This window comes from Terrapene carolina, unplaced genomic scaffold (genome assembly GCF_002925995.2).
Source record: "Terrapene carolina triunguis isolate 2854851 unplaced genomic scaffold, T_m_triunguis-2.0 Scaffold132, whole genome shotgun sequence".
Lineage (NCBI taxonomy): Eukaryota > Metazoa > Chordata > Testudines > Emydidae > Terrapene > Terrapene triunguis.
In genome coordinates this window covers 23,827,148-23,855,074 of record NW_020664483.1, presented here as the reverse complement: position 1 = coordinate 23,855,074, position 27,927 = coordinate 23,827,148, and the positions used below count along the sequence as shown (strand labels likewise).

Sequence of the window (27,927 nt, the reverse complement as noted above, 5' to 3'; positions counted from 1 at the left end):
GGGCCACACGGCCCGGTGCCGTGGAGGACAACACGTTGAACAAAGTGTCTGACGGCTCCTCCATCTCCTCAGCCTGGAGCTGGAGATTCGAGGTGACCCACCTAAGGAGCTCCTGGTGAGCCTTAAAATCTTCCTGCAAGGTGGGTGGTGGCACCGCAATGGATTCCTCTGGTGACGGTGAGGGGACCAGATCTGCCCCCAGGGCATCGGGCGGTACCGGTGGTTCAACCCCCAAGTCCGAGCCCGGGTGCGGTGCTGCTGTCTCGGTGCCAGTTGACTTTTCCCAGTGCCGAGGCGGGGACGTCGAATGTACCTGCGATGCCCCGGCCACTGAACGGGGTCTCGCCGGTGCCGGTAGTTGGAGCCAAGGTGCCCACTGACACCACTACCCTTGCCAGGGTGCCCCTTGCCAGTGCCCCTCCTGGGGACCTAGTGGAGCCGCTTGATCGTGCGGGACGGCGCGGCCCGGGAATGGGCGGCTGGGTGCCGAAGCTGAAGTCGCTGAAGAGTGCACGGTGCCGTACGAGCAACGGAAGCATCCACGGCCGTGTCGGTGCCGGCCTTGAGATTTAGATCTCGACCTGTACCTGTCAGAGGTACTGCTTCCAGATTCCCCCCATGGCTACGACGCCTTGGTGCCGGTGCCAGCCGAGGGTTGCTTCGCGAATGACGCCTGTCGGAGCGAAGGCTCGAATCTGAGCGTCGGTGCTGATGGTGTCGAGACCTGCTCCTATAACTCCGATAGGAAGAGGAGCGTTGACGCCTCTTGTCTCGGTGCCTGCGACTCCTCCGGGTAGTGGAGGACCCTCGGGACTCCCTCTCAGGCGAATCGGCCAACGGAGTGGAAGTCTGACGCGGGCTACGAGATGGCCTTGCAGAACGGGTAGGCACCTAATCCTCAGAGCGGGGGCTATGCTGGACCGGGGAGGGTTGATGAGCTCCCAGCGGTGGCTTCCCTCAGGAGCGAGGGCCCGTCTCGGGCGGCGCACCCGGCACCGGAAGGGCGAGGATGTCACGCGCTGCCTATGCTGCCTCAGGCGTCGACGGTATTCTCACTGCAGGAGAGGCATGCGCGGATAGGACCGGACTACTCTGCTCAGTGCGAGGCGGAGGTCTGGGTCCCGAGGGGGATCGTGGGCTGCCCAACTTGGGTGCAACCTCATCCCTGTCCTTCTCTCGGCGCCGCTGAGTCTTCCCTTGCTCCTTAGCTGGGGAGAGGTGCCAACTGGTTGATGGGGCGTTGCTCTGCACCGACGACGCGCCCGGCGCCAAGTCGGGTCGGCGTGCCGGTGCCGGGGCCAATGCCGACTCCATTAGTAGGGCCCGGAGACGGATATCCCTTTCACGTTTCGTTCTTGGTTTGAACGATCTGCAAATTTTACAACGCTCACTTACGTGAGTCTCACCCAGACAGCGAAGGCACTGAGTGTGTGGGTTGCTTCTGGGCATAGAACTGCGACAGGAGTCGCACGACTTGAAGCCTGGGGCATGGGGCATGCCCCGAGCCAGGCAACTAACTAGAGAATCAGACTACTAAGAAGAGTTGTACTACTAAGGCTAGAAGCGCTACAGCAGAGCTGGAGCACGAAGTTCCGACTACCTTCACTGGCGGCAAGAAGGAACTGAGGGTGGGGGGAGTGCGCAGCTCCCCTTATAGCACGATATAGAGGCGCCACTCCAGGGGTCGCAGTGGTGCTCCCCCACTACGGGTACTGCTAAGGGAAAAACTTCCGGCACCGGTGCACGTGGCGAGCACCACACCTATTGTGGAATACACAGGAGCAATCACCCAAAGAAGAACCATAGTTAGGATCCAATTCTGGTCTCAAGTAAAGGACAATAAAAGCAAAGCAGAGATTTACAGTAGTACACTAGATCCTGTTTAACTGTGGAACCAGACCAAAAAAAGAAGGAAACTTGCTGCACAGGAGAGCAAGACATTCCATTATTTGGAGTAGAAGCCATGTGTAGTAGGTGGGATCCTTCACTCTTTAGAGGAGTCTGACCTAAGCCCAAAGAAGGCTCAAGAGTGGTGAGAAAATGGAAACATGTATGTATTTTTACTGTTTTGGACAGATCTGTAAATTTCTTATACTAGCTAAAGTAAAGAACAATTGTTTAGGAACCCTATAAAGTCTCTGTGTCTATTTGCTTTTAACTATCACATGTCCTCAAAGAGGTGAATTGTAAATTCAGAGCACCTATAAAGTTGTAGCTCTGGAAAGAGTGTGCTTAAGTTACTGGGGAGGCTGAGTGGGTCAGTACTGGTCCAGGGAGCCTATGACAACTGGGTAGTGGGGCCTCATTTCCATGAAGAGATAAAAGTCAGTCTGTGCACAGGAAGTGTAGTCCAAAAACCTACTCAGATCAAGGGAAACTTCAGGGTACACAGACCCAGTTTGTACAGCTCAAAACACATGTGCATCCAGCTGATGTGCATCCAGCTAGGGGGAGCTCTACCAGGGTTGTACGACAATTACGTTTTGCAAGTTGGTGAGGAAATCATTAAAAATCCTCTCATTTCACAGGGTTAGTGTGACTTGGACTACATGCTCATGCAGAGGAGACATACCATATGGAATAATATACTGTATATACAAAGGCATATCCTATATGCAATGATACAAAATATTACACATGAGCAAATTAACTTAGTTATGGTTGCTGTGGGAAATGCAAGTTTGAATTTCTTGACTTTTATTATCAAGTTTAAAACCTCAGCCTTAATACTGTACAAATGTTGGCTTTTTCATTTAATAATATATTTAAATCTAAATCAAATATCAGATTTTTTCTTTACCTATCATTTTCATCACAAAGTTTTTTGTATTCTGCTGCTACAGTTTCGTGTTTTTTGCTTTGCTGCAACATTTTCTCTTGTTCTACTTTAAGCACTTTTTCCAACTCCTCTAATTGTACTTTTTGTTTCAGCAACTGATTGTACCTGTAAACAAGATTAATATAAAAACTTTGGTTATATCCTCTAGAACTAATAAAAATAGCTAAGGATGTAATTTCAATTTTGAACAAGGAGAAATTTATTCAAGGAGTTAAGATCTAAATGACATATTAAAGAAACATTCATTTTATTGAACCTAATTTATACAACAATGTTCTTGTATTAGTATGAAATGCAGGTTTTTAATTTTACTCACAAGATCCATCTTACATATTAATCATTACCTATCTTCTAAGTCCTTATGTTCCACCTCCAGATTTTTGTGTGCAGACTTGAGGCTTCCATGTTTGGCAATTAGAGATTCATATTCGGAAGCTTGACGTTCATGAAGATGTTCCAGTTTTTCATGATCTTTGACCAGTGAATCATACAATGACTTCAGATCCTCTCGTTCCTTGAGTATAGATTCATTTTCATTTTCCAAGGCAGACTGTTGGATCAGCAGTTGTGCATTCTGATTCATAAGAGATGTACTTTGAGAATTAAGGGTAGAATTTTCAACCTGCAGTTGTAAACAGTGTTATCAGAAATAAAGGAAAGTCCATTTAATTTAGTATTATCAACAATGAAAGTGGGGATTAGCATACTATCATAGTTATCAAGGTAACAGGACTTTCAGGTCCTTTAATCTAGTCTAACTCACCCTAGTGAAGGACTGGACTCAAAATTAATTAATTTTTTTTTATTTAATATACTTATAAATACTTCAGTGACTTCAACAACTTCATTAGCCAAGTTATCCTATTATCTAATGCACCTTAATGGTAATAATTTTTCCTGATACTTAATTTAAATGGTGTATTTTAGTTTCAGTCAGTACATCCTTAGGTAAGTCATTATGGCCACAATTCAGGAAAGCATTTAAGCATATGGCTAAGTTCATTTCTATTCAGGAAAGCATTTAACCATGTGCGTAACTCCACGCCTCCTCTTAAATGCTTTCCTGAAGAGAGATTCTTTCCTATTTTGAAGCAGTGAGGTTGACAGGTGTATTAAAAATGTTTTGGATACCAATGTTTATCGCTATCTGATCACTAGAAATCCTTTGAACAGGTGAGCCAGAACTGTGACTATTACTTGAAGAAAGGAAATTTTCAGGTAAGCATGCATGTTTTTTTCTATTCTTTATTGTATTTCAGAGATCCATTACAATGGGATTTCTATCAACAGAGTCCATCTAGAATGGGGAAATGGAAATAATGTTAAATCAATAGCACCTAAGTGAAACTGTGTTCATTACTGAGGAACTACACTGCAGAGCGCCCTTCTACCAAAAATGGCAGCTGACGAATGGATGCCCAATTTATAAAATTTGGAGACAGGGTGGACTGATAAACAAGTGGCTGCCTTGAAGATCTTCCCATGGAGGCATACAATTTTTCTACCCATAAAGTCACCATTGCATCATTGCCCTTAAGGCATGGGCCCTGAGGTTTGACAGAGATGTAAGACTCTATATTTTGTATGCCTCTGAAATACTCAGTTTAATCCCTGGACTTCGTAAGGGGTCTAGTACACTTAGTATATATTCTGAAGTAATGGCAAACATCAAGTGTGAATTAGAACTTCTCCCATGGGTGGGAAGGCTTGCGGTAGAAGCACAGAAGGACTATTTCTTGATATGTATTGAAGATGGAAATTAATTTGAGGAAGAACCAACCTAGCATTCAAAGGCCCGCTCTGTCCAAAAGGAACACACAGTACTGAGATCCTTTTGAGAGGACTTCTGTGGTGGATGTATCAGCCACCCATGTTTTAAATGGAATTTAACAATTCCTTCCTAGGTTCCAAAGGGTGCAGTTAGTACAGCAAGGGCTAGATTGTGACAGTGTGAAGAATGTATCAGAAAGGCTTTCCAGTAGAAGCATCTGATGTCCAAGATATACAGACATTTTTCTTCTTTCAAATATAGAATACTTGCTAATATGGATATTTGGCCTTAAAGGGTGATGGCTTTGAAGCTCATATTGAGGCTTTCTTGGAGAAATTCTAAGATATGTTTAACTTCTGCTGATGCAGGGACACAACTTGACATCTGCAGCAGTACCTGACTCTTAGCCAAGTTTTGGAGTATGTCTTATTTGTTGCCTGTGTTTCCTAGATACTTTCCTTCAAAATCCAAGCAGCTAGGTTCTGTCTGTCAGGATCTGGATACAGGATTGGTCTCAGAGACAATAACTTGTCTGCAGAGTAAGTATATTAGTGGTATACATGCTAGATTGAATAGGTCAAGAACCATCATGTACTCCTCCACCTATAAGGGGCTATCAATATTACCATTGTTCCCCACCTCCCCTTTTTCTGTATAGTCCTTGGGATTAGCAGGATGGAAAATTTCGTACCCAATAATTTTCATTCTACTAGTAGCATCCCCACAATTCTGATATGTATGGGCTATTTCCCTCCTGTGTGCATTTTCTGGAGGTTTTTTAAAGCTGCAGAAGTCTGTGCTAGCCACACCCCCTTCGCCTGCTTGCTGCCAGATGATTCATTCCAAGCTGTGAAAAAAACTCTTAGACAATTATTAGTAACAATAATTTCAGTGCCAACCAATTAACTATGTACAGTAGGCCACTACGTAAGAAGCAACTATCCAAATAAAATGCTAACCTGTAGCGGTGAAGCCATACAGGTTGGGTAGAACTGTGGGAGACGCTGCTAGCAGAAAGGAAATTATCAGATTAGAAATTTTTCATTCTGCAGCCCAGCATCTCCCACAATTCTGATTCATATGGGAAGTAGTGAGCAGTGAACAGGAGAAGGGAGAAATACAAAGTGAACATAAAAAATAGGGAAGTTATGCTTTTTTGAACTGCTCAAATGGCAAGGTTATGTCTGGACCACCACCTGCAGCACCTTCTTGTCCAAGGAGTGCTCTGTAGAGACAGAAAGTCCACCTTATACTGTTTGATAGAGGTGTTGGCCAATGGCCATGTGGCTGCCCTAGAGATATCTGCGGTGGAGCACATGCTTTTTGGGCCCAAAGGTGGGCCAGATGGCTTGTATGCCTCAATGATGTACGTCTAATCCATCTAGTAAGAGATAGTTTGGATACTCTAAGGGCTGGTCTATACTTAGTTCGGCGGCTGGAAATCGAACTTCCTGGTTCGATTTATCGCGTCTGGTCTGGACGCGATAAATCGAAGCAGGAAGTGCTCGCCGTCGACAGCGGTACTCCAGCTCAACGAGAGGAGTACCGTGGAGTCGATGGGGAGCCTGCCTGCCGCGTGTGGACCGCGTCTGAACCGCGGTAAGTTCGAAGTAAGGTATGTCGAATTCAGCTACGTTATTCACGTAGCTGAATTTGCGTACCTTACTTCGACTTGGGGGGTAAGTGTAGACCAAGCCTAAGCCCTAAACAGCTCAGGATTAAAGGAAATGAACAGGAAGCCCAATCTCCTTGTGGATTCTGTAAACCTGATATAAGTCTTTAGTGCTCTCAGTCTGCCTTTTGGTTCAGCTCTCCTTTGATGTGTATTGTCTTTGGAGAACGGAGAGTTTTGTCTGCCCATTCCACAGTCTCTCCATTATTTCTGCATGTAGCGCTACACTGCTTGTTCCCCCTTGATTGTTTATGTATGCAGCTGTGGTCGTGTTACCTGGTTGGACCAAAACGTTCTTGCCCTCTAGGTAGCTCTGGAATCTCAGTAGAGCTAATTTAACAGCTGTGAGCTTCAAGAGCTTGATGCTGTGGCTCCTTTCCCCAGAACTCCAGATTCCCTGTGTCATTCTGGGTCCCAGAAGTGCTCCCCATCCCTCAGAAAAGTGTCTGTTGTGAGAATCTGCAAGCTGGGAAGGCATATGAGAAGACCCCTACAGACGTTCTCTATGGCCAGCCATCATCTTAGGAGAGCTAGTACCTGACTGGGAACCAGTATCTAGTCTTGCATTCGCTCCAGGCAATGGTCCCATTCTCTCAGAAGAAAGACCTGGAGACCTGATATGTGACTTCATTTATGGGGAGACCCATATGTGCGAGACAAAAAGGCCCAGTGGCTAGACACCCTGAACTATGGTTGGCCTCAAGCATTTGTTCATGGATATCAGATCCTGGATCTTCTGGAATCTGTCTAGCAGTGGGCAGATCTTCGTCACTGAAATGTCTGTCTCCACTCCCAGTGAATGATTGTTGAGGGAATCAGGGAGCTTTTCTTGGTGTTATTGCAAAGTCAGGCACTTGGAAGCAATCCATAGTCTATTGCGTGCTGCAGCCTGTGAGCTGTGCCTTGCTGTGACCACTATCAACCACCTAAGACTGTAGGTGCAGAAGATGGATCAAAAGGAAGAGTCTTTGTTATGCTCAGAATTTTGTTGGTTTGGAGGAAAATGAATCTAAGTTTCCTTGGAAGCTTCTGCTCCAGATTTTTTCCCCTTGCCAGGGTATCAGGGTCCTTTCTTGGATATCCTGTATTGGTAGCAACCTGGATTGCTGTAGGCTTTGACAGTCAGGACTGAGGCCTCTCTGCAGTGTCAGTTACTAATTTCTCTAATGTTTCTCCCACTAACTCTTCACCTGTAAGTTTGGATGCACAAGATATCAGTTTAGGATGAACAGTGACTATTCATGGATGTAACATGACATCCTTGTAGCCACCAAGTTAGAATCCATTGCTCATCACAAATCACATTAAGGGCTTTACCAAGACAGGACCCAAGACATCTCATTTGAAGCAAGGATCATACCCCTAGAAGATGAACCATTTGTTTACAAAAAAGTAGGTTTTCCTACTAAAGACATGAAAAGCTTTTGGTTTGAACAGCTATAGATGAGGCTTTGAAATTGCTGAGTAGTGTATCATCACTCTTATGGTCTATGGGGTCTTAGAACGAAGTCCCCTTCTGAAGGTGTGACTATCTTTCACTGGTAGAACTCTGGCTGCACCAACCTTAGGCTCCAAAACTTGTGAAATGTCTTTGTTTTATAGATAGATTAGATAGACTAAATAGATATAAACATTTTAGTTTAACATTTGGTTTAATCAGGTGACCTTATTTGGATGTAATGATGCCCTCAAAGGAGGCATCAATGGGAAAATGTATCATAATTATGTTTGGAAAGAAAGATGTGTTATTAATATTTATACATTCCTTACTGCCCTCACTGACATCCTGTCTTAAAAAAGCTATGTAAATTGTTGGTGTGGGGTTTGTTTGTTTGTTTGGTAGGTGTGGTACTTCTTCCACGGATGTTTACGATGGGGAGAGGGTAGTTTGGCTCCCCAGACCAAGATGAATAGTAGACAACAGAGGAGGGATACTGGTACACATACTTCAAATGTGCAAATATCTTCTTAATTGTCCTCAGGAGCCTGAAAGGTGCTCTGCCTGCTCCCCTTGGCTGATGAGCACCCAAGTAAGTGCTGTACGAGGAACTTAGAACCATTTGGAGCTTTACTCAGGATTGAACATGGGAAAGGATTTCTCACTTACCACTCTGTAATCCCACAAAGGTGCAGCTTCATGGGGAGTGGATTTCTCAAGAGCCTCTGTTCTGGTCACAGACTGCCTGAAGTACTCTAGGCTTTAATGTGGAGCCAGCCTGTGGAGCAGGGGAGCGATAGAGAGACAGACCCTCAGCTGCTGTCTCAAATCTTAGCCCCTTTCCTTGGCACATCGACAGTCCTTGGGCTGAAATCAACACGGGCACAATTTCCATTAGGTTGCAGCCTGAGACAGAGCTGCACTGGAGGCACAGGCTTCTCATCATGCCCAGACATGCTGTAAGTTGGGGAAGGGGTGGTAAGCATGGTACAGAGCACTGAGAGAGAGACTCTGTGAAGATAAACCCCAGCAAACACTCCCTAAGGGGGAGAAGGCAAAGGAGAAGAGGTTTAACCCCTGATTTTTCACCCCACTTGTTCATTAACAATAATAATCCCTGCCTTGCAAAGGACACATTTGCTTTTGCTGTTTTGGAAGGATTTACTCCAGAGTATCATGAGAATTGCCTGATTCACAGTGCGAGGAAGAAGAGTTGTGTAGATGTCCTGCTTCTCTCCACAGGGATTCTAAGACCCACTTTAGGACTTGTGGGGGGAACCAGTAGCCCAGAAAGGCTCTAATCTTTATGGTCCTTTGTTGCCCTGGACCTACCCTGAGTCATTTCATTTGGATGAATCATAGAATCATAGAATATCAGGGTTGGAAGGGACCTCAGGAGGTCATCTAGTCCAACCCCCTGCTCAAAGCAGGACCAATTCCCAACTAAATCATCCCAGCCAGGGCTTTGTCAAGCCGGGCCTTAAAAACCTCCAAAGAAGGAGACTCCACCACCTCCCTAGGTAACGCATTCCAGTGCTTCACCATCCTCCTAGTGAAAACGTTTTTCCTAATATCCAACCTAGACCTCCCCCACTGCAACTTGAGACCATTGCTCCTTGTTCTATCATCTGCCACCACTGAGAACAGCTGAGCTCCATCCTCTTTGGAACGCCTCCTCAGGTAGTTGAAAGCAGCTATCAAATCCCCCCTCATTCTTCTCTTCTGGAGACTAAACAATCCCAGTTCTCTCAGCATCTCCTCATAAATCATGTGCTCCAGACCCCTAATCATTTTTGTTGCCCTCCACTGGACTCTTTCCAATTTTTCCACATCCTTCTTGTAGTGTGGGGCCCAAAACTGGACACAGTATTCCAGATGAGGCCTCACCAATGTCGAATAAAGGGGAACGATCACGTTCCTCGATCTGCTGGCAATGCCCCTACTTATACAGCCCAAAATGCCATTAGCCTTCTTGGCAACAAGAGCACACTGTTGACTCACATCCAGCTTCTCGTCCACTGTGACCCCTAGGTCCTTTTCTGCAGAACTGCTACCCAGCCATTCGGTCCCTAGTCTGTAGCAGTGCATGGGATTCTTCCGTCCTAAGTGCAGGACTCTGCACTTGTCCTTGTTGAACCTTATCAGGTTTTTTTTGGCCCAATCCTCTAATTTGTCTAGGTCCCTCTGTATCAGATCCCTACCCTCTAGTGTATCTACCACGCCTCCCAGTTTAGTGTCATCTGCAAACTTGCTGACAGTGCAGTCCACACCATCCTCCAGATCGTTAATAAAGATATTAAACAAAACCGGCCCCAGGACCGACCCTTGGGGCACTCCGCTTGAAACCGGCTGCCAACTAGACATGGAGTCATTGATCACTACTCGTTGAGCCCGACGATCTAGCCAGCTTTCTATCCACCTTACAGTCCATTCATCCAGCCCATACTTCTTTAACTTGGCGGCAAGAATACTGTGGGAGACCGTATCAAAAGCTTTGCTAAAGTCAAGGAATAACACATCCACTGCTTTCCCCTCATCCACAGAGCCAGTTATCTCATCATAGAAGGCAATTAGGTTAGTCAGGGCATGACTTGCCCTTGGTGAATCCATCCTGACTGTTCCTGATCACTTTCCTCTCCTCTAAGTGTTTCATAATTGATTCCTTGAGGATCTGCTCCATGATTTTTCCAGGGACTGAGGTGAGGCTGACTGGCCTGTAATGAGGCTGACTGGCCTGTAATCATAGAATCATAGAATATCAGGGTTGGAAGGGACCTCAGGAGGTCATCTAATCCAATTCCCAACTAAATCATCCCAGCAAGTCCTCAGAGCCTACTCTATGTCTCATGGTTGGGTTCTTCTGTGTAGTTGCAGCTACTTCGGGGGGTGGCGTAGAGAGGCCCCAACTTGTCTGACTCAGAGCCCTGTGTCCTAACAGATATACGGTCAGCTACATGCAGGCTGGGCATTTTTTACCTTCTGCTGAGCCTGAGAAACTTATCTCATATACAGAGCACCTTTTGGATTTTGCCCAGTGCTTGCATTGTTGTTCTGCCAGGCCTGAAAGGGGGAACAGCAGCTTGGCAGGGAGGCACTGCAGCGGAGATTTCATATGGCTGTTGCCACCAGAGTGCTCAGAACCTGAACCAGGAAGTGGTGAGAAGGTTTGAAAGCAAATAAAAAGGCTTTAACTGCCTGAAAAATGGCTAAACATTTTTTTTTTAAAAAAAGCATGGGAGTGAAGCAAACCACCACTTGACTGCTGCCGTGGAGACAGAAGATCTGGCAGCAAGCACGAGAAGGAGGCATGGCTAGCATAGGCTGTGCTGCAGCTTTGAACCAGAAACTGCACACAGGAGGTCAAGGGCCTATATCAGAATTATGGGAGATGCTGGGCTGCAGAAAAGGATAAGGTATACAGACGAGATCTTGGCCAGTTTTGAATGTTTATGTTGTTTCAGCCTCTGGATTCAGTCACCTACAGAAATAGCAAGATGCCTTCTTGTTTCTGGAAGAAAACAGGTCCATCACTGGTCTGCCACATAAACGGACGAGGGATGAGAATATTTCTGAGTGTGGACTCTATTCCACTTGAGTTAATGTTTGTTTGCAGAGCCAATCTATCTTTTTCAATTTCCCTTGAGGTGCAGGATGCACAGCAACAAAAAGTGTTGTTCTTCTCAAGTCAACACGAGCAGAGCTTTTTTCTTAAATGGTAAGGATTATGTTTGCTTAGTGAAGCCATGTCGGTTGTGTTGTCCTTCATAACCAACATATGTCTACCGCCTAAAGAGAAGGTCAATGCTTTGAGGCCAGAACTGACTACTATGAGCTCTAGCCAGTCAATGCTATGCTTTCTCTCTTCTATGGATATGATCCCTGAATTGTCACAGTGTCTGAAAGCACCCTCCTAGTTTCAACCTCCTAGACCAGGGATCGGCAACCTTTGGCACGCGGCTCACCAGGGTAAGCACCCTGGCAGGCCAGTTTGTTTACCTGCCGCGTCCGCAGGTTCGGCCCATCGCAGCTCCCACTGGCCGCGGTGCGCCACTCCAGGCCAATGGGGGCTGCGGGAAGCGGCGTGGGCCGAGGGATGTGCTGGCTGCTACTTCCCGCCACTCCCATTGGGCTGGAGCGGCGAATCGTGGCCAGTGGGAGCCGCGATCGGCCGAACCTGCGGACGCAGCAGGTAAACAAACCGGCCCGGCCTGCCAGGGTGCTTACCCTGGCAAGCCGCATGCCGAAGGTTGCCGATCCCTGTCCTAGACTGATGTCTGTTGTGATTATTGTTCCATCTCACTTGCTGACTGCCTCTTTGAGGCGAAATCCTTTTTCATCAACCAACTGAAGGAGATAGATACAATCCATAAGACTATGATTTTTACAACAGGCTGGAGTAGGATGGGATGTGGAAAAAATAACAGAGCTGCAGAGGTCTCATATGTATCCTGGCCCACTGCAGATTGTCTCTGGAAGATACTAACAATCCCAACATGTTTAGTAGGGCAGGAAATGATGTTTCTTCAGCAACTTTTACTTCCTTTATAGACTGCTTCATCTTTTTCTGGTAGTCTCTGGAGATGATCTCCTTGTGCCTCATTGGGTCTATCTTCATAACCAAAAGAATTATGAAAATGTACTGGGGATAGCACATTTTTTCTTCTCTTTATCACAAAACTATAATGTTCCAGAAGCTGCATGGATTTCAGGTGATTTGATTCTGCTTTCTCTCTGGCTAGAGCCCTGATCAGGTCATCCAAGAAGGGGTAATGCTGCTTCTAATACTACTATTGTATATCTTCTCTGGACTACACCCAGAATTTATTTGTTCAAAGTCATCAGCAGTCATCAATTCACAAATTAAAGGCGTCTGATACCAATTTGGTGTTCATTTTGGACTAGGGCTAGGAAGGGAGTCATTCAGTGTGTTTTGAGGCGGCTGAGAGCTGATCTGAGAATTCATCTCTGTTTCAACCTTTTCTGGTTTAATTATATCTTCTTGTGTAGCTGCTGTCTCTCTGTGCTGTGTTTGTTAGCGTGAAATACCAGAAATGATTCGTTAAACTTAAAATAAGGCTTTTACTTTCTGTAATGTATAATAGCAGGGGTCAAGGCTCTTTTGGTCATTTCTGATGATTCACCTATTTTCCCATAGATTCTCTAAAGAGCTTGCCTCTGGGTACTAAGTATTTTGAAGCCTCTATAAGTTGTTTAGTTGAGATCCATGGAGCTTCATCTGCCTCTAAGAGACTGCATTGTATCCCACTGCTCTAACTAAGAACAAGGGATAAAGGTTTCAAGTGATGATCCAAAACAAAGGCAGCCACACGGGAGATTTTCCAGAGAGAGGCCCTTAGGCTGTATCCTTTCTTAGTTCTGAGTACGATGTCTACAAGAGAATCTATCTATACCAGCATTGGCCAGGCAAAACAAACAGAAACTGCTGAGGTTTTCATGGTGGCTGATGTAGCTTCATAATTCCTGTGATGGGAGAAGTCTAATTCTTATGTCCAGGTGACTTTATGAAAGAAATCTAATTCACTGGGAGTGTCCTTCACCAAAGAGGATAAAGCCAAATCTGCCATTGCAATGAAACTACATCAGATTTCAACTGATGTATGTTATAGTCCTTTTTGGCCTATTTTCCTAGATTCTTCAATGTAGCTGTGAACTCCCCGTCATCCCTTATGATATCCTGCAAGACCATATGGAAAAGGATACTGGGTTCCAATTTGAACCAAATAGGAACTACTTCCTAGTTATTTCAATTCCTTTCCCCTTCTGTTCAGATTCCTTTTCTTTCTGGGGGTCTGGAGGGATATAAGAACTGGAGTGGCCTTTCTAAGAATGGTAGCAATTTGTTCACAATATCTTGTTAATTGAGAGCTTTGTATGTACTCCCTAAAGCTGTTTGATTCTTGGAGCCCTAAAAAACACAAGATCCATTTGCTAGAGGAATTCATTTATTGGAGAAACTGGTTTTGAAAATATAGATAGCCTGGGAGGGACGGCAATTTAGGTTTGATTTCCTTAACGTATCTTTGTGAATGTTAATTTTGTTTTCATAGCTCCCAGGACCAAAGCATATGGCTTTATTTTTTTCTGAGCAAATTACATTGCACTTATCTGAATTAAATCTCCTATTAATTTTGGCCCACTTCTCTACATTTTCATGGCCATTCAGTGAGCTCACAATCTTTCTTCTTTTAGTATTATGTGTCAATTTACACTTCATTACTTCTAACTCATTTAAGAAAATATTAAAGAGTATCTCACCTAATATGAGTGCTTAGGGTGCTTTAACTGCTTACATCACCAGAAGTCAAGAAGGTAAAAAAAAAGGGTGTGGAAGGAGGCTGAAAAAGTACACTTAGTTCCTCTGCATAAATTCCAAGGGTTTTAAACATGATAAATGTATGATGTAAATATCTTGTTGTAGCAATTTATTACTGACATTAGTGCAAACTACAAATGGTGCAAGGTGCTTTGATTTCCATATCAACTGAAATTGTGATTGCTAGTGTCAAACAGTTAATAGCAAAGCTCTGACTTGAAAAAAATCTACATTTATTTTGAATCAGATGATAAAAGCAAAATATAAAAATATAACCTGAAGCTTGGCATTCTGAGTTTGTAAGGTTGTATTTTGCTCCTGTAAAGAAACAGTCTGTCTCTGAAGTGACAGAATTTGAGCTTGTAGATTATTGTTCTGGGTCTCAAGTTGCTTTAGTTGAGTTTTCAGTGCTTGTTTCTCTGCCTGCAGGGTAGCATTCTTAAAAAAAAAAAAAAAAAAGGTTAAAGATAGAAGAATCATGCATATCAACAGGACATTGTTTATATTTTAGGTTACTTTACCTACATAGAAAATTATTTATTTTAAATACAAATAAGATGAAGTTATGGGTTTCCACTGAAATCACAAGAGAGAAGCAATTGTGAGATAAAGCTTCCACCCTGTTATTAATTTATCTGTTTTTCGGTTAGGAATGTAGTGGCCACACTAACCTGAAATATTCATACAGGGATGGAGGGAGGGCACATTTTCAAAACTGGCCCCAAACTAGACATTCAAATGGCACTAATACAATTACTGTCTTACACTCAAATCCCTGTTTGTATGTGACACCCATGGATGTGTCATTGGCAGCAGAGATTGAACCTGGAACCTCTGGTTCTAAAACTATATGCCTCTACTATTTAAGCTAAAAGACCCAGGTCTGACAGTGCAAAGACTGTAGGAGACCCATAAAGCGCTATGTGGTTCAGCCCCTAGAGAAGGACAGAGTCATACTGTGTAAGTGTGAATTACACATTCCCCCTGGCAATGGAAGTTCATCCTGAGGCCTGGTCTACACTAGGGGGGAGAGGGTTGCGAGCTAAATCAGTCTAAGTTACGCAACTTCAGCTATGAAAATAGCGTAGCTGAAGTCGACGTACTTAGAGCTACTTACCGCGGTGTCTTCACTGCAGTAGGTCAGTTGCTGACGCTCCCCCGTCAACTCCGCCTGCGCTTCTCGCTCCGGTGGAGTACCGGAGTAGATGGGAGAGCGCTCAGCAGTCGACTTATCGCGTCTTCACTAGACGTGATAAATCGACCCCCGCTGGATCGATTGCTCCAGAGGTAAATGTAGACATGCCCTAAGAGTCAGGGGTCTATCCAGATTAAATCTCCACAGGGGACATCACTTGTAATGTGATACTCTTGGGAGTAAAAGCATGAGCCTCTACTGGCTGAGCTAGAAAACCCATGTTTGTTAACTCACATTTTTACTCTGGCCACCTCACTCTCACATCACATTAAACAAGTAAAATTGAAACAACTTACATTCCTTTCTACTTCTATTAATCTATCTTTAACCTTCAATAGTTCTCTAGTAGTTTCCTGATTTTCCTTTTCCCATTTATTGACAGACTGGGTTTCTTCACCAGTTCTTGGAGGAGAATTCTGTACCATCCTTTCCTCCTCTTGTCTTTGCTTGAGGGCTTCATAGTTTTTTTTCACCTAAAATCAATTAAGACAATTACAAAAATTGAAAATATAACCCCAAACCTCTTTTTTAACTATGTGTGAATGTAATTTGCACAGGACAAGAAACTCAATGAATATTTTTAATATTTATAATTGTCAATTTAACTGTGGGAGTTTACACATATTATATAAATATAAAACATGAAACTGCCAGCAGAACAACTACACCCCTATCTACTATGTGTTGGATACAAGTATCTTTTGTGCACTCAACTGTACCTCAAATTAATTATACAAGTGTAAAAATCTAGATGGGTAAATTTCATAGATGACCATCCCATTCCAGATGTTTAAAGTTATATCACTAAATTCTAGATTTCTTGGGAAGTGAGGATCCTTTGTACCCCAAATCAAGCCCTGAGTTCAACTGCATTTTTCTCTTTTACCCACCATCAAAGCTCTGTGACTTGGCCCATAATGTAACTCTTAGTTACAACCTGTCTTATCACTTATTTTAACTCTTATCTGCAAGACACAGTCCTGCCAACTCTGTGAGTTCAAAAATTATGATCCAGGCCAAGAGAAGTCAGGAGATTGGCTTGAAAATCATGCATTCTGTAAAAATATCAATATTCCTTTTTGGTTTGCTTTTGGGATTTCTTTTATAAAGTCTTAGAGATCACCCTTTGCTCTCCCTTATGTGTGAATTTTTCGATGAAAACACAGACAAAATGCACCTACAGAAATTGAGGGGGTCCTCCTCTCTTCTTTTTCCTGACAGATGGGAGGCAAAGGTTCTCTGAACTCTTCCCAATACATGCTCTTTCCCTTCCAGACTGTTTCTGGGTACTACTTTCAGGTCCCTACTCTGTTTCCCACCACCTCTCCATTGAGTACTCCTGGCCTTCCCCAAACATCATCCTCTGCCTCTCCACTGGGCACTGTATTGTCTTTGGCTCCCTTCTCTGGCATTTTCTCCTACCTTAATGAACACTGCTTCCTGTCCTCTTCCCCACTATTACCTACGTACACTATTTCAGCAGCAGTGTGGAGAAAAATGCAAGCTGAAGATGGGTGGGAACAGGGATACCCCTCCTCAAAGTGACCCTCTTTAATCACCTTTCCTGAGGGAATTGGTAGTGTCTTGGAGTTGCCACTGGCTGGTGTCTCTAGACTAGGATTCTGTACATGCACAGCAGTACAGAGCATGCAGCTGAGACACTGGAATGATCAGTAAGCCAAGGAAATGAAGCCTCTAGTTTCAATTACAACAATTGTTCACCCATAATTCTTCAACTGAAAACCACTGTACATGACACTGAACAGCAAATACTGCAAAAACTGTAGCTCTTGAGATAAATTCACAAGAATTAGCAATGCTGAAGACACAACACTCTTGTCTTAAGGTCTAAATTCAGTAAATAATTTGTTTTTAAACACTGTTCCTCACACACACCAAATATTGTAGAAAAATTCAAGACCTCCATCATGAATCACCACTCTAATATTTTTACCGAATAAAGATCTGAATTTTTATGTAATGTGAGTTTTTGAAAATTTAGTGCTAAGAAAATTGCAGACAAGCTTTCCTGTGTCTTGTAATATAGAATGCACTACTTCTGAAGCTTAAGTATTTTGAGAGATAAGTGAATTATTTTGTCAAGTGTACTTAATGTTGTAAGAATATTATTATAAACTGCAAATAAAATTGGAAAATAAGAATGGTATTCAAGAATTTTATAACCTGAGGAAAAAAATGGTCATGTCATTTTTTCCTTACTGTTTTAAGTTCCTGGCGCAGCTGCTGGTTTAAATTTGTTGACTCTTCTAAACGAGCTTCCAAAGCTGCAATTTTTTCTTCTTTTATTTCTAGAGACTTCTTTAGTGTAGACTCTAATTTTGACTCCAAAAGCTTGTACCTACTACTCAATGAAATTTAAAAAATATATATTTTTATTATTTCAAGAAAGATAAAAAATTCTTTAAGACTTTTTTTTAAATGACATACATATTTTAAAATTCTAGGTGAATATAGTGCTCTTGAAAAAATGGTTACTAACCTTCTGTAACTGTTGTTCTTTGAGATGGGTTGCACATGTCCATTCCAATGTAGATGTATGTATGCCCCAAGCACAGTCACCGGAAATTTCCCCCCAGGATGAACTGCTGGGTCATCCTGGCACCCTCTGGTGTCACACACTTATAGAACCAGAATAGAGGGCTTGCCAACCCTGCACCCCCTCAGTTCCTTCTTTCCAGCTAACTCCATTAAGAGAGGAAGGAGGGTGGTTCTTGGAATGTTCTTGAAGAACAACAGTTATGGAAGGTTAGTAACTGTTTTTTCTTCTTCAAGTGCTTGCACATGTCCATTCCAATGTAAGTGACTCGCAAGCAGTTGTATAGGAGATAGCCTTGGAGTTCATGGACATGATGACAGCCTGTTGGGTGATGGCTAAGAATCTGGTTTTGTCACAGAGATCACGGATTATTTGACTTTAATGGACCTCCGTGACTTCTTCGGCTGACTCAGCCTGCCGCAGTGGTGGGACTAGAGCAGCTGTCAGCCCCCATCGAAGAGCAGTGGCGGGGCCAGAGTAGTAGCTGGTGATCAGCCCACGCCGCAGGAGCAGTGGCCAGGGCCAGGTCAGTCTCCAGGGCTGCCGGAACTGTGGCCTGGGGCCGCCGGAGCAGCAGCAAGAGCCGGGTCAACCCCCAGGCTGGAACAGCAGCTGCCAGGAGTGGAGCAGGAGCAGCAGCTCCCAGGGCTGGCAGTCAGCCCCTGCCACAGGAGCAGCGGCACCCGGGGCTGGGGGCCAGCCCTTGATACAAGAGCAGTGGCTCCTGGGGCTGGAAACATGACCGGGGCTCGGTCAGCCCCCACCGCAGGAGCAGCGGCAAGGCCGGAGCAATGGCTGGTGGTCAGCCCCCAATGGGGCTCTTACTATTAGTCTCCCTCCCCGGCTATTTTTAGTAAAAGTCACGGAGAGGTTGTGGGCTTACATGTATTTGTGTTTATTGCCAGTTTTGCAGTCCATGACTTTTACTAAAAATACCTGTGACAAAATCTTAACCTTAGTGATGGCATAGTGTGCCGAGAACATGTGCACTGATGACCAGGTTGCCACCCTGCAGATGTCCTGAATAGGGATTTGCATTAGGAAAGCGGCTCAGGAGGCCTGTGATCTTGTGGAATGAGCAGTCAGGTTAGCTGAAGACGGAACGCTTGCCTACTTATAACACATGTGAATGCATGATGTGATCCAGGACGAGATTCTCTGAGTGGAGATAGGGAATCCCTTGATCCTCTCTGCTACCGCTATGATTAGCTGGGTAGATCTATGAAACGGCTTAGTCCATTCTATATAGAACATTAGGGCCCTTCTAACATCTAGAGAGTGTAGCCGTTGCTCCTCCCTATTCTCAGGTGGTTTTGGGAAGAAAACTGGAAGGAACATTGCTTGATTGCAATGGAAGTGCGAAAACACTTTTGGGAGAAAAGCAGGAAGTGAACACAACCGTACCTTATCCTTGAAGAAAACTGTGTACAGGGGCTCCGACGTGAGCCACGCATCTCTGAAACCTTTCTGGCTGAAGTGATGGCCACTAAAAAGGACACCTTCCAGTAGAGGTGACTTAATGAGAATGTTGCCAGCAGCTCAAGCAGGTGACCCAAGACCCATAAGCTTTGAGAAGACGATTTAGGTCTCAGGGAGGAATGGGATCTCTAACCTGAGGGTATAACTTCTCTAGGTCTTTAAGGAAATGGATAACTACCACATGAGAGAAGACAGACTGCCTGTCAACTGGGGGATGGAAGGCTGATATCGCTGCAAGGTGGACCTTGACATAAGAAATAGCCAAGCCTTGCTATTTCAGATGCAACAGGTACTCCGATATAACTTGCAATGAAGAACTCAAGGGTGGAATTACATGCTGGGAAGACGAGATGGAGAACTGCTTCCATTTTGCAAAGTAAGTAGCCCTGGTGGAGGGCTTCCTACTACCTAGCAGGACCTGATGAACCTGCTCCAAGCAGGCCTGCTCTTCAGGATTCAGCCAGGGAGCTTCCAAGGCCATCAGATGAAGAGAGCTGAGGTTCGGATGGAGTAACCGACCGTGGTTCTGGGAGATCAGGTCTGGCTATAAAGGAAATGGGAGCAGGGCCCTCCACTGAGAGGCCTAACAGGGTGGCGAACCAATGTTACCTGGGCCATGCTGGGGCTATGAGAATGACCTAGTCCTGCTTGATCTTCATCAGAACCTTGTGCACTAGTGGGATAGAAGGAAAGGCGTAATACAGGTGAGCTGTCCACAGCAGCAGGAAAGCATCCATGAGAGACTCCGGGCTGTGGCCTCACAGGGAACAGAACTGGTGGCATTTCCTGTTGATTCAGGTAGCAAACAGATCTATCTGGGGAGTCCCCCACTATTGGAAAATGTCCCTTGTGATGTACGGCCAAAGTGACTACTTGTGGTGAATGGAGAAAGACCTGCTAAGGCGATCTGCCAGTTGGTTATGCACTCCCAGGAGGGAGAAGCCTTGAGGTGGATTGAATGTGTTATGCAGAATTCCCACAGATGAACTGCTTCCTGGGACAGCAGGAAAGAATGTGCCCCACCCTGCCTCTTGATGTAAAACATGGCTGTCATATTGTCCCGGACAGCCAATACGTCTCTGTTCACAATGTGAGACAGAAGGATAACGAGAGAGAGTTCTTCTGGAGACTAAAGGCCTTGAGTCCTGAGGGGCCCAAGTGGGTTCCCCAACCCAGCACCAACATGTCCGAAACCAGGGACAACGAAGGTTAGGGCCACGAAAAGGATACTCTCACACAAATCACGTGATGGTCCAGCCACCAATCCTGGAAAATGAGGACCTGAGGAGGTACGGTGAGAACCGACTCCAGATGGTGACAGATAGGTGAGAACACTGTGGCCAGCCATGCCTGAAGAGGTCTGAGGCGTAGCCTAACACGTTGCATGTGGCCCAGGAGTTTCAGACAGCTCCACACTGTGGTAACTGGTTGGGCCTTGAAGGACCTTATCAGGACTGTGATCGCCTGAAACGAATCTCCTGGGAGGAAGGCTCTGGCTTGAGTGGAACTAAGTACTGCTCCAATGAACTCTATCCTCTGCACTGGGACGAGGGTAAACTTTTGCATGTTTATTTGCAGGTCTAAGGCCTGGAAGGTTGACTGGATGAGCTGGATTCTGGATTCCACCTGATCCCTGTGCACTCCCTGTTTCCTCAGGAAGGCTGCTACCATCACCATGACTTTGGTGAAGACATGTGGAGCAGCTGACAGGCCGAATGGAAGCACCGCAAACTGATAGTGTGCTTGGTTCATGACAAATCTGAGGAACCTTCTGTGGCCTTGGAAAATCGATATGTGGAAATATGTGTCCTTTAAATTGAGGACAACACACCAATCCCTAAGATCCAGAGAGGGAATGATGGAGGCCAGAGCGATCATACAGAACTTTAGATTCTTGAGGTAGCTGTTGAGGCGGCGCAGGTTTATAATAGGTCTGAGACCACCCTTGGCTTTCAGAATTAGGAAATAATGGGAGTAGAACCCCTTTCCTCTCATGTTTTGTTGAACCTCTTCCACAGCTCCCATCTGAAGAAGGGATTGGACTTCTTGGACGAAGAGTTGCTCGTGAGAAGGTACCTGAAGAGGGATGGGGAGGGGAATAGGAAGGGTGAGTAGAAAGAAACTGGAGACTGTATTCTATTTCCACCATGCTCAGCTCATGCTCAGAGGTCTGAGCTGATATGGGTCCAGGCACTGATAAATTGGGACAGGCGGTCCAAAAACAGAGGGGCAACTGCATCCAATATAACAGGGACTGGGATGGCAACCTCAAGCATCCCATCAAAAAGAGAGCTTCAAGCTCCCTGAGTGCCTGGGAGCAGCATGTGTCGGCCCCAAGTTGGAAGCTGGTGGAGGAGACCTACGCTCAAACCTCCTGCTCTTTCTCCTCTGTGGGTCTTGGCAGGCCGGTGGGGCAAAGCATTGATCTGCTCAGAGAAGAGTGAGGATCCTTCAAAGGGGAGATCCTGGAGGGCTTGCTGGACCTCTTCAGGAAGACCGGAAAACTGTAACCAAGAGCTCCTGTGCATGGTTACCATTGAGACCATGGATCTGGCTGCAGAAACAGTTGCTTTCAGGGCTGCCTGCAAGGAGGCCCTCGCTATGGTTTTCCCCTTGTCAACCAGCAAGGAGAACACCTGGCTAGCTTCCTAAGGGAGCAGATCTTTAAACTTGTGTATGACATCCCACATATTAAAGTCATAGTGACCCAGCAGTGCCCGCTCGTTTGCTATTTTAAGTTGCATCCCTCCAGTAAAGTAGATCTTTCTGACAAGTAAGTCCAAATTTTTGGAGTCTTTTGCCTTAGACAGTGTCCCCAATTGCCCTGGGTGATCTCTTTAATTGGTGGACGATACTACTGGGGACCCCAGGGGGATACAAGTATAAGAACTTGTAACCTTGGACTGGCAAATAATACTTCTGCTCCGTATGTTTGACATAGGGGGAAGGGAAGCAGTGGGTCTGCCACAGAACCGTAACAAGGTCCATGATAGCCTCATTGAGTGTCAGGGCCACCCTTGAGGGGCCCTCCGCTGTCAAGATGTCCAGCAGGCTATGAGAGGACTCTGTGACCACCTCTGCCTGGATGTCCAAATTCAAGGCCACCCGCTTTAACAAATCCTGGAGACAGCCTTGTGGTCATCTTGGGAAGAAGACATGCCAGCTGCCAATACTGTCTCATTCGGGGACGAGGAGGTGGAAGCATTGGTTGAGGGCCCTCCACCCCTCCTTCCATATTGGCCAGGACCCACGAGCCCTCTTCTAGAAGCTCGGTACTGGAGTCTGGATTGGGAGTCTCCCGTCGAGGCATTGATAGTGCTCTACTCTCGGAAGCCGCCAAATAGGAGCACCTTGAGAAAGGACCCTGGGCTGGGGGGGAACCTGCATGGGGTCCAAAATGGCCATTGCATTGGCACTGGCCCCGAAGGATGAGAGGGCCAAGCACTCGGTGGTACCACTGTGTTTGGTATGGTGGGGTAGAAGTGACTCGGGGGTGGCTGCGAGGGTGAGAGGAGTGTGACCCCACTTCTGACTCTGAAGACAAAAGGTCTGGGCAAGGTGACCAGGGAGGTGTTGACCCCATTGTTTCCAGAGATCAGTGCTGTGATGAAGTCTGTGCTGAGGCTAGCATGGAGGGTTTTCCCTTGGATGGTACCATGGGTCCTTATACTGGGCAGAGGCTGGGAGAAGATGGTTCCCTGTCTAACTGTACCGGTGGTGCCAATTCCTGCACTGCCGGAGATATAGGCACTGGCAACAAAAGCAGGTCCCTGGCTGCTATGAATGCCTCCAGAGTTGACAGCACTGTAAACATACTGATACCACACTGCCTGCCTGAAGATGAAACCTCTGGAGCCAGAGTCCCTGGGACCTGCATAGGTACCAGAGTCACTGGTACCTGCTGCTGTGGTGCCGAGGTAGAAGAGTGGCCTGACACAGTTCTCACTCTATCCCAGTCCCCATGCCTGGCCGACTTCAGCGCCGGGGATTGAACCCTCTCAGCCGGCTGCCTCTTGTGCTTCTTTTTAGGAAACGAGGATGGGGAATGGTGCCAAGACTCTCGCACAGTGGTAGGAGTACTCCGCACGAATGCTGAGTTACTTGGTGCCGAGTCCGAGCAACTTGGTTCCGAAGCGGGTCTCAGAGCTGCCTCCATAAGAAGGGACATTCAATCTTGCCTCTCGATCCTTTTTTCGTGCAAAGTTTGAAGTCCTTTCAGATCTGGCCGTGGTTCTTTCAGTCAATCTCTGCCAAGCACTTGAGACACCTCGACTACGGGTTTCTGAAGGGCTTTGACTTGCCACAGTAGGCACAGGGCATGAAGCCTCATGACTGAGGCATGTGCCGGCACCAGGGAGTGGATGAACTTTGCCAATTGAAGGAGAAAAGGTCTGCCCTTATAGACTAAAACTGACTAACTATATATAACTAATTTAACTATATACACCACAAAAAAAACAGTGAAAACCACTGGGAAAGTTTGCTGAAGCAAAGAGAGCAGTTTCAGAGATCGTCATGGGCGGTAAGAAGGAACTATGGGGACGCAGGGTCAGCAGGGCCCTTTATACTGGCACTATGAGCGCACGGCACTGGAGGGCGCCAGAGCTGACCCGATAGATACCACTAGAGGAAAAATTTCGGGTGACTGTGCTCGAGGCATGCACGTGCCTACATTGGAATAAACATGTGCAAGCCCTTGAAGAAGGTGTTGGACTGATTGCTAGTAGTGGCAATGTAAGTTACCTGACTCCCTGCCAACATGCTTCACTGGTGTCTTGTAGGGAACACATGTAGGAGTGCATGTAGTTCAGTATCCATGCCCATTCAATTCTAGGAATCTCTGATGAAATTGCAGAGAAAAGTACAGTACCATTTGGCATGGATTGGATTTACCCAACATTAATGATGAAAGTCTCATTATCCTATTACCAAGACGTGAGTCCTCCAATACTCTCTTTAGATATTTTTAAAGGGATAGTCGTCAAAGTTGTCACATCTTTTAAAATTTTACACTCTAGCTCCCTTTTAAAATATATTCCTTGATACAGAAAAAGCTACCATATCTACAAAATCAACTCTTTCTTTTGGCTCCATTTCAATCAGCCAAGCATGGAACTGAACTTGATTAGACTCCTGTGCACTGAAGTATTTGGAAAACAAGATTCTCATTAGTTTCTATTCCCTGCTTGCTCCCAAACCAGAGGCACAAAGGAGGAGGAGTAATAGAGTATTGTGCACGTGCATGCTTATTTCACGTACATGCTCACGTGTGAATTGCTCACCCAGCTCAGCTCCTGGTATTTAGAGACTTTGTTTGGGAGGATTTTACTATATTATGGAGCATGAAAACAAAACAAACCCCTCCCCATATATTTAGGGGTAAGTGGTCATATTTAAAATATTTAGGTTTGGAACAATATCTCTTGAGATTGTCAGTGACAGACAATCTTAAAGAACTGTTGTCTCTTTCAGAAAAACTTAAAAGTCACAGTCATTAAAAAAAAATAGCTTAATCATTTTACTTATTCCCTCATTTGTATATGCTCTCAGAACTTAGAAAGCAACATTTTTTAAATTATTTTTATGTTAGCCATTTACACTTTCTCCAGGCGTAAGGCAAAATTGAACACCTGTTAGTCAGTTGATTTAAAAAAAAACATATTGGGCTTATTAAATGGAACACACTGTCTGTGATTCTTGAAGCCACAACAGCTACACCCTGACAGGAATTGAAGCAGAGGACCAAGAGTAAAAGGATTAAAAAGAGGATGCAGTGGCCTTAAAGAGTCACCATCATATGAGAGGGAAATGACCCCAGAATTTACCTATTTGAGAACCCATGTAAACATCAAATTGCAAATAAAAAAATCTTGCATCTGTAACTGAGAACTAGACTAGTCTATACAGAGAAGTGAAAAGGAAAAAGACTAGCAGAGACCTCACATCCAACCTCCATGGATTAGGAGGCTGCAAATGCGAAGACAACTTCTAACCTGATTTGAGACTTCGATGCCAGATTAGGGTGGAAGAACCATGAACCCACTTTGTCTAAAGATAAAAAGCCAACCCTAAGTGCTTGAAGGTGCAAAGCAACAAACTGAAAAATCTTTAATGTCATCATTATCAGGCTATGTGAGATTAGGCCCAGACAGAGGAAAGATTTTAAAATATTGCTAACAATGCTCAGTACAAAAAATGCCAATCCCACCCTCCATCCCAAGAAAGGAGACAGGCTAGATGTGGAATCAAGTATCAGGGGGTAGCCGTGTTAGTCTGTATCTACAAAAACAACAAGGTGTCTGGTGGCACCTTAAAGACTAACAGATTTATTTGGGCATAAGCTTTCGTGGGTAAAAACCTCACTTCTTCGGATGCATAGAGTGAAAGTTACAGATGCAGGCATTATATACTGACACATGGAGAGCAGGGAGTTACTTCGCAAGTGGAGAACCAGTGTTGACAGGGCCAATTCAATCAGGGTGGATGTAGTCCACTCCCAATAATAGATGAGGAGGTGTCAATTCTCCTGGAATTGACACCTCATTACAGAAGCAGCTTTTCCTCTCCTGGAACTGACACCTCCTCATCTATTACCCTTGCCTTGTCTCTTTTGACTTTTGCTAGGACCCTACTGACCAGCAGAATTGGCAGGAATGAGTACATCAGATCCCCCTCCCATGACAGAAGGAAAGCATCGGAAAGGGAGACCCTGCCTAGGCCCTGGAGAGAGCAGAAGTGCTGGCACTTCCTGTTCTGCCTGGTGGCAAACAGGTCCACTCGGGGAGCCCCCCACCTTTGGAAGAGCACCTAGACAACGTCCAGGTGGAGGGACCACTCGTGGGGAGAGAAGAAGGACCTGCTGAGGCGATCCGCCAGTGCCTTCCGGATGCTGCAGAGGTGCGATGCCTCCAGGTGGATGTCGTGCTGGATGCAAAAGTCCCACAAACAAAGTGCTTCCTTACAGACGGCCAACGAGCGAGCTCCCCCTTGCCTGTTGATGTAAAACATTGAGGCTGTGTTGTCTGTGAGTATATGTGCACTTTGACTGGAAAGGTGTGGCAGGAAGACTCTGCAGCTCCTCTGGGGACCATGTCCCTTGGGTCTGCAATGTGCCGAGATGCACTCCCGAGCCGAGGTCGGAGGCATCCAATATCAGAGATACCAAGAGTTGGGACTCTGAAACGGAACTCATTCCAGGACCACCTTTGGATCGGTCCACCACTGCAGGGAGGCAAGTACCTTTGGTGGAATCATGACAATCTTGTCCAGATGGTCTCTGGGCGGGGTGTAGATTGTGCAGACCTGGGCCATAGTGAGGGGATACGTAGAGATACTGGCAATGAGACCTGCCATTGTCTCTAATCTGTCCTGCAGCAGAAATGCTCTGGCACGGGTGGAGTCGAGGACTGTTCCGATTAATTTTATGCACCGGGACTAACATTGATTTTTCCTCGTTTATTAACAGACCCAGAGCACAGCACATGAGCTGCAGCACTGAGATATTGTGTTGGACCTGAGACCTAGATGAGACCCTTGATGAGCCAGTCGTCGAGGTACGGGTAAACCTGGATACCTCGCCGCCTGAGGAAGGCCACCACCACCGCCATGCATTTGGTAAACACCCTCGGAGCACTGCGAAGTGGTAGTGAGCGGGACTCACTGTGAAGCGCAGGAATCATCTGTGTCCCTGGAATATTGACACATGGAAGTACGCATCTTTCAAATCAAGGGTGGCGTACCAGTTTCCCAGATCCAGGGAGGGAATGATGGAGGCCAGGGAGACCATGCAGAACTTCAACTTCTTGAGATAACTCCCTGAGGAACTTGATGTAAGAATGAGAAGGACAATTTAAGAAAACAAGCATTCGTCAAACAACAATTGATTACACCATGATGGTGCAAAACTCATTGGTCCCAATGAAGGAAAATCACTATATAAGCAGATGCCTTGCCGTGAAACTTTGGGTTTGTCCTGCCAAGACTTCCCCGGAGCATCATGTCGTGACTGACGGAGCCCGGCTCCTCCCTACTGGTGATCAAACTAGCTGGCCACTAGCTTGATCTGGACTGATAACTATAACATTGACTGGCGGGACAGAGAGAGAGAGAGTGAGTGAGTGTGTGTGTTTTTGTGTTTGAATGCATATGGTAATTGTTGTATCTTCAATAAATGTGGCGTATTGCCTTTTCCCCTGAAAAAGATCCCATGTGCTTCTTATAAGCATAACAGTTTTTGGTGGAAAATTGTGAAAGGGGGAAGACATGCACTGTGATTGTTGAAAATACTGCCAAATATTGCTAAAAGGTATACCATACATATAAAGTGATCAATCATTCAGGTGTGCACACCCCCAGTTGTAGATGTGCCGGGCCATAAGGGGGAGGGTTAGAGTCCTCACTCCTACCCGTCTGTCGGGGAAAAATTGCAAAGGGGAATATACCCTCGATTGTAGCAGGATCGAGCCCAAAAGGTAGGGGGCTTAGAGTTTCCCCTTCTTGCTCTGTTAGGCAGAGTTCTTTTTAGTGGGTACAGACTTTTGTGTTTTGTAAGTCCCAGCACGAGCGTGTGTGGAAGAGTTATAAAGGTAAAAGAGATTCATAAAGAAATATGTTCAGGTGGTATTTTCTATGAGACCCAACTC

The 27,927-nt window shown here is 45.5% G+C and overlaps 1 protein-coding gene across 7 annotated transcripts in view; it reads right to left on the bottom strand.

The window, feature by feature from the left end:
• Positions 1-27,927, bottom strand: part of CCDC88A (coiled-coil domain containing 88A) — a 367,236-nt gene that overhangs the window by 52,548 nt on the left and 286,761 nt on the right. For 6 of the 7 annotated variants that reach the window (XR_002908971.3, XM_024215537.3, XM_024215545.3 and 3 more), the window contains 5 exons: positions 17,470-17,611; positions 15,546-15,722; positions 14,331-14,492; positions 3,184-3,461; positions 2,801-2,944 (listed from right to left, as the gene is read on the bottom strand). Coding sequence is in view for 6 of the 7 variants with exons in the window: in XM_024215537.3 (XP_024071305.2) it covers positions 2,801-2,944; positions 3,184-3,461; positions 14,331-14,492; positions 15,546-15,722; positions 17,470-17,611 (903 nt within the window). In the remaining variant the exon portion in view is untranslated. The remainder of the gene's footprint in view (positions 1-2,800; positions 2,945-3,183; positions 3,462-14,330; positions 14,493-15,545; positions 15,723-17,469; positions 17,612-27,927) is intronic. The other variant, XM_024215519.3, reaches the window with a different exon arrangement.